The following is a 12789-nucleotide window of genomic DNA, read 5'->3' on the forward strand; positions in this document are numbered from 1 at the left end:
CAATCATAATTTGGTTGGCTGTATTCTTGGAATGCGAAGGAGGGAAGTAAGCCTACATTAACAACAGTCAGAATGTCTGGTGTCCTACTAGGTGAGCAACAAAATGGCAGATGAATGGCAGCGCTCACTGGAAAACATAATCCCAGTTGGATATACAAAATTATGTGGCCAAAATTAGCTGTTACTACTCGAGAGAGATTTTGGAGTCATTCTGGATAGTTCTCTGCAACCATCTGCTCAATTTGTAGTTGCAGTCAAAAAAACCAGTGTTAGAAACCATTAGAAATGGGATAGATAATTTGATAGTAAATGTCATAATGTCATTATATAAATCCATTAGAAGAGTTACCTGGTGTTGCCTGGGCCCATCCTGGGATGGGGGGCTGTGCCAGTCTCCTGCTGTGCTTGCTGCCCCCCGGGGTAACTCTCCAGTATTGCTGTCCTCTGCTCAGCCCCCTCTCTTTGCCTGTTATGGGAAATTGTCCCATTGCAGCACTTCCCATTTTCCTGATGGAACCAAACACTGGCCTTGAGTTAAGTTAGGATAAGAGGAAGCTCATGCCAAATTTGGTGGTCTCAGCTCTTACTGTTTAGGAGGAGTTCATGAACAAATGGACTCACAGACGGGTGGAGGGACACTCAGACAAACAAAGCATGTGTGGACTACATTGTTTTTTTGAAAAAACTTCACCCACGTCCACACAGCAATCTCATTCTTTTGAAATGAAATCGAAAGATCGCAGCTCTTCTGTCAAAATGGGTAAACCTCAAATTACAAGGAAGAACGCCTTTTTTGAAAGAGCTCTTTTGAAAAAAGGTGTGTGTGGACGCGGGAGAGGCAGTTCTTTCAAAAAAAGAGGCCTCCAGGAAAAATCCCAGGTGCCTACACTAATCATAACTCTATAGTTCCTGTCTCCAGCCCGTGTCGTAAAGCCGCAGGCACCCAGGACAAGCCTTGTGGCATGAAGCCGGCCTCACAGCAGAACTCTGACCATGCGGCTCTCCCTGCCACACCAGTCAGAAGCCATGTGCGAGCCACATGGCCCCCCGACATCCCATAGCCCTTCCAGGGAGCCATCCCAGGACCCACTCAGGGGCACTAACTTCTGGGCTCCATCCTGGTCAGGGGCTGAGGTCCAGACAATGTGGGAGCTATGGTCTGAGGAGGAGTCCCTGCAGGTTTGCCAGTCACGCCGCAGGAATGTGGACATTGGCCGAAGCTCTGGCCAAGAGAGGTCACCTCTCCCACACCCTGGAGCAAAGTCCAGGAGTTGCAGCAGGGTTATGCCAGGGTTCATGAGCGCAGCTCTAGCTCCGGGGCAGCGCCACACTACTGCCCCTATTATGAGGAGCTGCATAGAATCCTGAGGGGTGGAGAACCCCTGTCTCCACAGGTTCTTGTGGAATTGGGGATGGAGGCATCCGTTCAGAGCTGGCTGGAGTTCCAGAAGGAGGACAACCTTGCTGACCAGCAGCTGCAGGAGGAGGAGGAGCAGAGGTGGAAGCACAGGGGATGGGATGCGTTCATCATTCGTTATGCTCAGCCTGGACAGAGTGCAGCTGGCCGTGCATGTGCAAGCATGTGAAGTGGCAGTGTGCAACACATGGTGTCAGGAGCCAGTCCCTGAGCACACACAGGCTGTGTCTACACTGGCATGAATTTCCGGAAATGCTTAAAACAGAATAGTTTTCGTTATAAGTTTTTCCGGAAAAGAACGTCTACATTGGCCACAGATGCTTTTCCGGAAAAGCGGCTGATTTTGTACAGTAGAGCGTCGTTGCTTTTCCGGAAATTCAAGGGCCAGTGTAGACAGCTCGCAGCTTATTCCGGAAAAGCGGCTGATTTTCTGGAATAAGTGGCCCAGTGTAGACACAGCCACAGGCTGCTGCTCACACATGTCTGACCCCAGGGAGGGCCGTTCTCCCCCCGCCAGGCACTACCTGAATCAGTCTGGGCACAAGGATGCACGCATGACCCCACACAGACCGACAAACGTCGCACATAGCACACGGCCATGTGTGCACATGCGAGGCACCACCTGCTCCCACAGACAGTGCTGCCACGTGCAGGCATGTGTGTGTGTTTGTGGGGCTCAGGGAGGGCCAGGCCGCTCCAGGCCCCTCTCCCACACCTAAGGAACCCACTGTGGCTGGACACTTCCCTGGTCTACTTGGCCAATGGGGGGCGGGGAAGGGGACAGGCAAGGATGGTCCCTTGGCCACCTCGGGGTCCCTGTGAGGCCGGGGCTGCTGGCCAGGCCACACGTGGGCTTGCTGTCGGAACATCAGTGTCCCCTGTTCCAAGAACAGTTACTTACTTCTCTCAGGAGGGCAGTGCCCTCAGGGACAGTGTGTGCATGCGTGACTGACCACCTGTAGGGAAGCCTGGACAACCCTGTCTTGACCAGAATAATAATGTCTGCGGTGTCCAGCCCTGCATGGACCGGACTAACGATGGCTGCCTTGACCAAAGTGAGGCTTCTAATAAGGCAAACTAGGCCTGATTTGAGCCTAGTGCATAGAAACACATGGGCCATGCCAAGGGTTGACCTTTGAAAGTCAGGAGTGCATTAAACAATAGAATATCGGTATAGAGAAACCGTGCCAAGTGCATTGGTACATAACAGTGCTAATGAGCAAAATCACTGATGCAGCCATAGAACTATCAATGGAGTATAGTGTAGTTTGATTAGCAGAATGTGTACAAAAGAGGACATACACAATACATAATTAATTGGTAGATTTCTCTATACCGACCACATCAAGTTTTGCTTTGCTATAAAAGTAGGTGTAGAAAAGACAAGCAGTGGGAGGGATTGAATAAGGGGTCCCCACTGTCTTACTTGCTGCAATTAGAAGCTGTGTTTGTTCCTACCATCTCATGCATTGTGGACGCCTCTGCGCGTGGGGAAACAAAGAGGCCACGACCTCCCGTCTGACAATCATCTGAGAATAATTCAACAATTATCTGATAATTATAAAGTTTTAGCAGTGGAACTGTGCATATGTGTGTGTGTGATTTATAGAAATAAGTATCCTTAAAATCGAGTATCTTGGGCATTGCTCTAGGTGTAGGTGTTATTTTATTGTCTGTACTAACTATCCCATGTATTGAAATAGATCTGTGTAACCTGCACTGCTTTCCTTTACTATTTTGGGCATAATAAAGTTAACAAGAGTTTATCTGAGGTATTTTTACAGGCTCCTCTCATATCCAAAAGCCGAACCACACAGCACCACCTCTCCCTCTTGTCCTCCACAGCCAGTCCCTGAGGGTCAAGCCACATCAAGCCAACTGCCCACCTGGGTCCATGGAAGCTGCAGGCACTGGCGTGTGTACTAGGACCTCATGTGCCAGCACATCAGGGTGCTACAAGAAGTGAAGGAAACCATCCTTCCTGTTGGGCGAGCTAATCCAGCAGCGCACTGCATTGTGTGCCACAATCCGGGAGGTCGTGGCTTTCCCAGGTTCGGCCGTGAGGGCAGGGGACTGGTCTCAATGACCTCTTGAGGTCCCTTCCAGTTCTAGTGTTTTACGATCTGCTTGAGCATCCACCAGTCATTCCCAGTGGCTGCAGTAAACTGTTCCTGGCCAATGCGAGCTACAGTGGCCTGATCCCCGTAGTGCCTGTTGGCCAGGAATGGCGAACAGCAGTCACTGGGAGCTGGGAGCGGTTGCGTCTGCTGACACTCAGGTAAACAAACTGACTAGAGGTCTGCCAGCGGCTAACCCTGACCAACTACATCCAGCCCATGACAAAGTTCCTTATCCCTGATATATAACTTGCTGAATTCTACTTGTGAAAAAAGAACTTTTAGAAATATTGAAGTGCTAGTTAGTCCAAAGAATGTTTCTATCAAAATCTTAATCTTTATGTAGACATTATTCTGTGCCAATTTTATCCACTGTTAGCATAACTGTATCTTATTTTTATGGAACTAAGAAAACATTTTTTGGGGAGTAACGTTAATTTGAACCAAGGGATTTGATTCGAACTAACGTGGCCTGGAGCGCACTTCCTGGTTCGAATTAGCTGGCAAGCGGAATAGCGCGCAGGCGAGATTATGCTAATGAAGCATGGGATATTTAAATCCCCACATCATTAGCAATTTCGGTCGCCTACATTTACATCACTAGTTCAAACTAGGCAGCAAGTGTAGATGTACCCTTGGTGCCTAAAGATGCAGATAGGTACCTATTAGAATGTTCAGAATCACCCATGTGCGTAACTCATAATGATTCTAGGCTATGAAAGTTTAACTCTGCTATTGTTTCTCATTGTATGATGTGCATACAGTCTACCTATTTGAATGTATGTTTTATAGTCTATGTAATAATAATTAGTAATTAATTGCTAATAGCTTTTGTGCTGTACATATAAATCACAGGACTGAAAAGCCTCAGTTTATTTAGGAGGTCTTCCATGTTGAACAAGGGAGGATTTTTCAAAGTTAAAAATCAGGACTAATGCAAAAATAATGTGCAACAGTTAAAACATTTATTGAAAAACAGAAGCGAACAGAATGTATTTTTGGCAACCACCAGAGAAGAAAAAGCAGATACTAGAAACTTTATTTTTAAGATGGGAAACTCATAAGCCACTTATAATTCTACATTTGTTCAGAACACTTCCTTGTTTTTGGTTCCGACTGTAAGCATATGTTGGAGGATCCTTTGTTCCATTTTTGTTACTTATTTAGCTGGCCTTTCTTCAACTGACTGGACTTGTGAAGAGACTATTTTGCCATCTACCAGCTCTTCAACAATTGTCTTAACAATTCTAGTTTTAGATGGTTCTAAAAACAAAATATTAAAATTATAAATGTTTATATATAGGACCTTTATTGGTCATTATGCCAAAATACACAGCATGGCAGAAAGTTGCCTACAAGCATGAAATAGAGGTTGAAATGTTAACTTTGACAGACAGGTGTAAATTAAGAGCTTTGAGGTTTCTTTTTCTTTATAATGTATTAATAATTTTATTTCACCATTTCTGGCTCAATCTTCTGGGTCTTCTACTGACCTCAGTGGGAGCTGAAGGTTCCTAGCACTTCACAGTAAGTACTCAGCTCTTTGTAGGATTAAAACAGTGGTCACCAACCTGTAGACCAGGATCTACTGGTAGATCTTGGAGCCTCTGACAGGTGATCCTAACTGGTTTGGCCAAGTGGCTATCAAGTGCCTGCACTTCATCTGTGCATCTCCTGCCCTTTGCTTTGGAGCTGTCCCCTCAGGAGCCTCCTGCTCACTGTGCAGGGCAAGGAAGAGATAGGAGGGGTGCTGATGTCAAGGTGCCCCCCTCCTACTCTGTATCCTGTCTCCACAAAGCAGAGAGGAAGCACAACAGAAGTTGGTATGAAATTTGTTAGCTGCTTTTGGAAGTGGTGCAGGGCCAGGACAGGGGGGAGCCTGCCTTAGCCCCACTGTACCACCACCCAGGGGTCACCTGAGGTTAGCAGTGCCCAGCTAGAGCCCATATCTCAAAACCCTACCCCAGTCATGAACCCCCTCTGCACTCCAAGCTCCTGCCCTAGCTCCGAGTACCCTTGCATCCAAATACCCTCCCAGAGCCTGCACCTAGAACCCCCTCTGGTACCCCAACTGCCTGCCTCAAGCTCAGCTCAGAGCCCCTCTCACGCTCCAGATCCCTCAATCCAAGACTAGAACCTGTACCCCGATCCTCTGCCCCAGCTTGGTGAAAGGGAGGGAGGATGTGGGAGATAGGGATTATGGAGTGAGCAGGGGCAGGACCTCAGAAAAGGGGCACAAAGGAGGCAGGGCCAGGGTATTTTAGTTTGTGATAGATCTTGAATAGCACTTAAATTAAAAAAGTGATCTCGTGCTTAAAAATGTTGGAGGCCACTGCATTAAAACATTAAACCTAGTTCAGTCTTCTGTGAAGACAATAGGAAACTTCCCATTAGCTTCAATCGGCATTAGATCTGATCTTTTAATAAGTAGCTATTCATGCAAATAAATATTTTGTTACCAAGATCTGCAGATTTCTTTACTGGCAGAGGTAATCCTATTTGATTTTAAAAAGTGCACTATTGCATCCTTGTAGTGCATACAAAGATAGACTTGAAAATTAAAAAAAAAACAATTAAATTACCTTTTATTTGAACTCTTGAGTCTTGACCAAGTTCTGAAGATTTCTTTGCTGAAAGAGGTAATCCTATTTAATTTTAAAAAGTGCACTATTACATCCTTGTGCATACAAAGATATACTTGAAAATAAAAAAATAACAATTAAATTACCTTTCATTTGAACTCTTGAGTCTTGATAGCTGTAACTTTCAGTTCTAAAACCACTGTTAAAATAATTAATAATCATTAGTTACCTTACAGTACTTTGGAATTCTAAGAAAATGTAATTATTCTGAGAGTAGATGAGAATATTGGTTTTAAAAGCAAGTTATAGTTATCTTTGCAGAACTGACATGAAAAGTAATCAGTTTTGTAAGTACTTGGAACTACTATGATTGCAATTTTTAAGTGTCAAACCAAAAGGTGAATAATTAATCTTTATCCTGTAAAACATTTTTGTGGAATCAAATAAAATTAGTTTATCAAATATGAATGTAAAATCAAACTACTTGCTCTTTTATTATTGATTGATAACGACATTTTTCTATAGTGTATATTCTATTTACTGGAGTAATTTTCAGGTACTTGCAGCTGCTCATAATGTGCAGTTTTATAATATTGTTGATGCTGGGATGAAACAGAACTTAAACAGCAATTTATTTTCAGTTTACTTAGGTCTAGTTCAATGGGCATTGCAAGGCTCCAGATGACTTCAAAGTGTATTGAATTAGGTCTTTTGATCTCACAATATAGCCTCACAAATATTTTTTTTATCTGAAGAACATTTAGTGAAATGTGCTTCTGAGGAAAAAAAGGCCACCTTATTAAATATTATTTAGACTAAATACATACATATTCCAAAACTTTTAATCGCTCAATGACTTCAATCACATTGATGTCAGTGGATTTAAGAACATCCTGAGTCATCAACTTCCAGGATCAGATTTATAGTGCTGATAGAGAAGAAAAAAGTCCTCCTCTTGAAAAAAAGGATGCTTTTTATAGGCCATACTTGAAATGTGGGGTCAGTCCTGCAATGTATTCAGCACTCCTGTAAGGTTATGAGGGCCCTCAGTTTCCACTGAAGTCAGCGTAATTTAAGGTAATTGAGAACTTCACTGGGACGATCCGCACCTTACAGGTTTTATCCCTATTTGCCCAGAACATTAAATAGAGCATTGGTTCCCCAAACTGGGGGCATGAAGAAATTCCAGGGGGGAGTGCAAAGCAAAAGCAAATTTTGCTTTTTGGGGGGAAGGGGCATGATGCTGGAAAGTTTGGCCTTTTTTTTTTGTTTTTCGACAAGTTTTGCTGTTGGGGGGGGCGTGAGGGTTTTTCAAAAATCAAAAAGGGCATGATGCTGAAAAGTTTGGGAATCACCTGAATAGAGATATATTGATATTTATTTCTTATTTCTAATGTTCTGTTTTTTAAAATAAATTCACCTAACTGAAATAGAGATTTTTTTTCTTAAGCCTATTCACTTACCCTCCTTCTCCATTTAGCAGGCGCCTATAGGTCTCAATCTCCATCTCTAGGCGAGTCTTGATGCCCAAGAGCTGTTCATATTCTCCATTCTGGCATTCTATTTCACATCTAATTTGCTTTAATTGTTCCTCCAGGTTGCTAATCTGAAGCTGCATTTGTGAAAGCTGAACATTGTAGCTTCCTTCAGTTTCTGTCAAGGTGCCTTCAAGGGAGCATTTCTATTAGTGCATAACAATGGCATGTTACTGATGAAGCTGAGATGCTTGATTACACACAAAGAAAGTCTTCTTTAACAGTAAAAATAATTTATACCAGATAAGTAGAAAAAATTAACACTTAATTAGAACTAAAATTACATTAACTTTTTTCTCTATCAGTTTTCAATACCACTGGTTGTGTTGAAAATAATTTCTATGGAATAATTTTTCCATTCTTGTCTCTCTTTTTCACTATATAGTTTTCTAGTATTATATTACTAATTTTATGGTGTTTTATTGCTATACTCTGCTTTTGTAATACTTTTCTCAAACAATGCACAGTAAAATCTATGAAATTAGTTGGAGATACATGTAAAACAATTTTACTTGTATGTTAAGTTTATGAAAATGAGAAGTCAATATGGTAATATAAGAATTTAATCTCTTTGGTACATGATTATCTTGGTATTTAAAAAGAATTCAGAATTGTTCTTATTGATGATCCGTTGGAGATAAATAATTTGGCTATTAGCTGCCGTTCTGAATAAATCCATAAGAGGCAGATTAAAATGAATGAAAAATATAGTAATTGAGAGAACATAACTTTATGCCAAAATGTTGGATTGCATTAATTTTAATATCCCATTATTTCTTATTTATATTAATAATTATTATCTGTAAACATTAAAACACTGAATATGGCACCAAGGGATTAGTCTGTATTCAGCACTCCTAAAACACACATTCAGTCATTTTAAACTTACTTAAAAGGATGTGGGCCATATTCCATACTTAATTCTTGCCAAAAAGTTCCACTGAAAGTGGATAAATTGCATGTATGTAATGAAGGTGAGATATTGATCTGTAATGCCTCTTTTGAGGCCATGTCTGTTGCAGAACTTTATATAGTGTTTTTGAGACTGGTTACAATCTGTTTAGTTGAATTATAATTTCTGACTACCCAAACTCATAACTCTTCATTCTCTATCAGCATTAGTATTTAATTTAGAAGTACAGTTGTTTCTCTGTGCATAGAGTAAATATAGGTGAGATATCAGAACACCTGTCTTTAATGGAAACAATTATATATTAAAGGCATATATGCCCTTACATAATGTTGAACTGGATGAAGCTATCTGACACATTGAACAGGTTTTCAATAAGAATTTTGAATGCTAAAAGCCACTTTAAATGGCAACTATTGCAAACCTGGGCCAGAAGGGATTGTAGCTCAATGTCCAAGGTTTGGAGAGTACGTTTGATCTCATTAATCTCATGCCTGGCTGAATCTGTTTCACCAGCATCATGAAAGATCTGTTGCTGCAGCTGTTGACTCTGGAAAATTCATAATAAAATATAGAGGCTATTTTATTTGCTATAATAAAATATAGCAAAACAAAATTTTGGATTTGAATATGCTTTCAGATAACTTGTTATTGTTATCAATCATATTTTTACCGTTTTATTAAACTGTTCTTCAGCCTCCCTACGATTTTGCTGAGCAAGGATTTCATACTGAGTTCTCATGTCATTCAGAGTCTTCATTAGATCAACTCCTGGAGCAGCATTCATTTCTACATTCACTTCACCTGTAGAACCATGCTGGGCTTGTTTTAGTTCCTGGTTAAATGGCAGACAAGATTTTAAATTTTAAATACATTGCAACTGCAGAAGCAGAGAAAAATCAAACTACTGAAATGACTGTGTCAAAATCAGAATGTTTTGAAATATTATATTGTCCATAAACCATTCCACTTTTAAACTGTTTTTAAATGGAAAGGCTCTAGTTGACTTCATTTGGAGATGAACTTAGACCTATATTTACAAACGGAAGGCAAAGATCTTACCTCTTCATGGTTCTTCTTAAGATACATTAGCTCTTCAGTCAGGCTTTCAAGTTCTGCTTCCAGATTGGATCTGGTGAGAGTTAGGTTATCTAGGACTCTACGCAGACCATTAATGTCAGCTTCAACACTTTGGTGAAGGAACAGTTCATTTTCATACCTTAAAAGTGTTAGGAGAATTTTGAGAATATAATCAGATCCGAAAGAAAAAAATCACTTTTCTTTGCAAGAAAAATATTTGATATTAATAAAACAGAATTTCATTAGAGAAGATATGAGAGTAATGTATTTTTATTATCTGTTTATTTTATCTTCTATTTTTGTGATTTGGAAAAAGTTGTAATAATTTTTAATATTAAAATAGAACTATTGCATATTGTAGTTTTAAAATTAGTTTTAATATTGCAGTTATTTTTTGAATAGTATTTCCGATTTCTAAAAAGTATAGAGAAACTTGTCTAAGGTCCATATGGTATCATCAGTTTGTAATCAGAAAACAATGTTGAGTTCTGCTTAAAAACTAATGACATGAGATGGCTCAAATTGTTACTACCCCATTATTATTAACTGTGGCTTTTATTGAACTCACTTAAGTCGGAAGTCATCAGCAGCAAGCTTGGTATTGTCAACCTGCAGGACTATATTGGCATTGTCAGTAGCTGCAGAGAGTATCTGGATAAATAGAATATTTGTATTTAACCAATGAAATATGCTTTGCATTTAATTTGAGGCAGTACTGGCAAAAGTAGAGATTAAAGTGAAAAATACAGATGTTGAAAATAATTTGTTTATATGCAGAATAAACACAGAGGTATGATCTCTTTCTCTTTTTCAAAATTCAGGTTTTTTTTAAGGCTAACAAATTAATTTTCATACATGAACAGTAAAAAACTGAACATACTTAACATCCAAGTAGATGCTTTTATAGTAATAAAAGTGTGTGTGTGAGAGAGAGAGAGAGAGAGAGAGAGAGAGAGAGAGAGAGAAATCAGTTGGTAGAAATATTACCTCTTACAGTCAACTACTTTAAATATTCTTAATGTCAACAGAAAATGATAATGTCTGAAATTATATTGAGCAGAATTTCTCAATTGGTAATAACTTATGCACTGCTTATGAGTTATAGTTTAACACAAGATAAAAGGTGCATACAATTGTAAAGTAAAAAATTATTTATTACCTGATTATGAAGATCTTCAATTATCTGGTAATATTTGTTGCAATGACAGCCTAACCCAGTAGTAGCAGCATGTTTCTCATACCATTGATGGATTTTAATTTCAAGATCACCATTTGCCTCCTCCAAAGCGCGTACCTTATTCAGGTAATTAGCTAGGCGGTCATTAAGATTCTGCATGGTTTCCTTTTCGCCACCAGATAGAAAGCTGCAATCAGCTCCACCAAAGCCCCCACCACAGACTCCACCATAGCCACTACCTAAGCCTCCAAATGAGCTACTACAATAGGCATCTCCATAACCTCCTCCAGCCGATACATGACCAAAACCACCACAATAGCCTCCACCAAAGTCACCACATGCTCCCCCTCTTAGTCCACTACCTAATCCAACACCAGATCCCCCAGTCAAACCACTTACACTCCCATTACCAAAGCTTCCTCCTATGCAAGATAGTCTGACTGATCCACCACCTTGAGAAAATGAGGAAACTTTGGATCCACTAGCACTCCGAAGAGACATAGCGTTTTAGTGGTGGTGTGGGTTGTTAAAATATAACAAAATAATCAAAGTGGAGTGAGAGAATGCCTTTGCTAGGCAGCTCCTTTACCTTTTTATACAGAGTTATTAGGGTGTTCCTTTCTGGATTCCTCCTACCTATGGCATAATATTTTTTTGCTAACTCAGCATAGTGTTAGCCTTGATTGAATTATTTATCCTAATTAGCATTTAAGTAAATGGTGACCATTCACGTAAAGAGGTTAGTGCCCTGAAGATGTTTATTATATCAGGTAGAGCAGGGTGGAACAAAGCTAAAGAGTCATCATTACATTTTAATTATAGATGAGTAATTCCTTTTCTACTTCCAAACCTCAGACATAACTCATAATTTCCAAAGAAGATAGAGCAAAATTTCAAGTGATATATATTTATCATTCTTACTTCCTAACTTACTATTTCTGTTTTAGAAAATTAATAAAAATATCATAGTCCCAATGTTTGTTTATTTGTTTGTTTGATTTGCATGCAGTTTCCCTTCTAACTCTTGTTCTGATGGGATCTTAATCATCCTGAGTGATTAAACCTCCTTTGAGATTTAACATAAATTTGGGGGCTGACTAAGGGCCATACATAGGTTCTTCAAATTTGCCTTTACTAATAAAAATCATTGCCATTGTTATCATCTATAATTTTATTTTCAGAGCGCCTTCCTGCAGAAGCAATCCATGTATTTCATATTTAAAAATATTAAAATAGTCTATAATTATATTTAACCTCTTAAAAAGTAGATTAATAAAATGTACATATATACTGGAATTCCATTTTTTTCTCAGGAAAAGTAGAGAGATTTGGAGCTGGGAATTTGGAAGTTATCAGGACTACTCAGTAGATACAAAGTGTGGAGTCAGTAAAAGTCATCTCCTCTTCAGAATTCGCCACAATCCAGAAATCAGTTACTTATGTGCTACCTTTAAAACATGAGTAATTCCATCCTTGTTCTCTGAAGCACTTGAACACATTATTCAATCTGCTAAAAGTTAGGCTGAGCTTAAGTGCTTTGCAGAATAGGGATGGATTTACCTGCTTATGTTGAAGCATGTCGTTAATTGCTTTGCTGACTGGGGGTCACGGAGGAGTGGGGAGTCTCTGGGCCCTGAACCCCATCCACAGCCAGATGTGACTCCTAGCCAGCAAATAGAACAGAAGGTTTATTCGTTGACAGGTCCAATGTAGCATAGACTAGTTGCTAACATAGGAACCAAGAACAGTCTGTACAATCCATCCTGAGAGAGGGGGGCCCTGGGCTCCCTCCCTGCATCATAAGACAGCCAAGAGTATTTTCACACCTAGCAACCAATCTCCAGCCCTGCAGCCAGCCCCACCTCCTCCTTTGTCCAGTTTCCCCAGCAAAAAGGTGGCACATGATGTCACCTGGTTGCTCCTCCCACCTAGGCTCAGGTTACAAGAGAGCCTACGTGCTGGACTGAGAAG

General features: G+C 40.2%; 1 protein-coding gene across 2 annotated transcripts; it reads right to left on the bottom strand.

Moving 5' to 3' along the window:
* Window positions 1-4477: 4477 nt before the first annotated feature.
* LOC102451558 (keratin, type I cytoskeletal 12) lies at window positions 4478-11400 on the bottom strand. Of its 2 annotated transcripts, none has more exons than XM_006114287.5 (9): window positions 10801-11400; window positions 10210-10292; window positions 9624-9780; window positions 9235-9396; window positions 8986-9111; window positions 7580-7797; window positions 6263-6315; window positions 6117-6179; window positions 4478-4797 (listed from the first exon to the last, which is right to left on the bottom strand). In XM_006114287.5, the coding sequence occupies exons 1-9, from the start codon at window positions 11317-11319 to the stop codon at window positions 4694-4696; spliced, it is 1485 nt and encodes a 494-aa protein (XP_006114349.2). In that variant the 5' UTR covers window positions 11320-11400; the 3' UTR covers window positions 4478-4693. The 2 variants fall into 2 exon arrangements, with proteins under 2 accessions (XP_006114349.2, XP_014424604.2); XM_014569118.4 differs by having other exon boundaries at window positions 6117-6164; window positions 10801-11399.
* Between the last annotated feature and the right edge of the window lie 1389 nt (window positions 11401-12789).

Source organism: Pelodiscus sinensis, chromosome 29 (assembly GCF_052426305.1).
Source record: "Pelodiscus sinensis isolate ZL-2025 chromosome 29, ASM5242630v1, whole genome shotgun sequence".
In the NCBI taxonomy this organism is placed as follows: Eukaryota; Metazoa; Chordata; order Testudines; family Trionychidae; genus Pelodiscus; species Pelodiscus sinensis.

Coding starts and splice junctions, on each gene's coding strand:
- LOC102451558 (XM_006114287.5), bottom strand. CDS start 11,319: ATGTCTCTTCGGAGTGCTAGTGGATCCAAAGTTTCCTCATTTTCTCAA. Junction 10,293..10,800: donor TTGAAGATCTTCATAATCAG/GTAATAAATAAT, acceptor CTATTTATCCAG/ATACTCTCTGCAGCTACTGA. Junction 9,397..9,623: donor TTAAGAAGAACCATGAAGAG/GTAAGATCTTTG, acceptor CCATTTAACCAG/GAACTAAAACAAGCCCAGCA.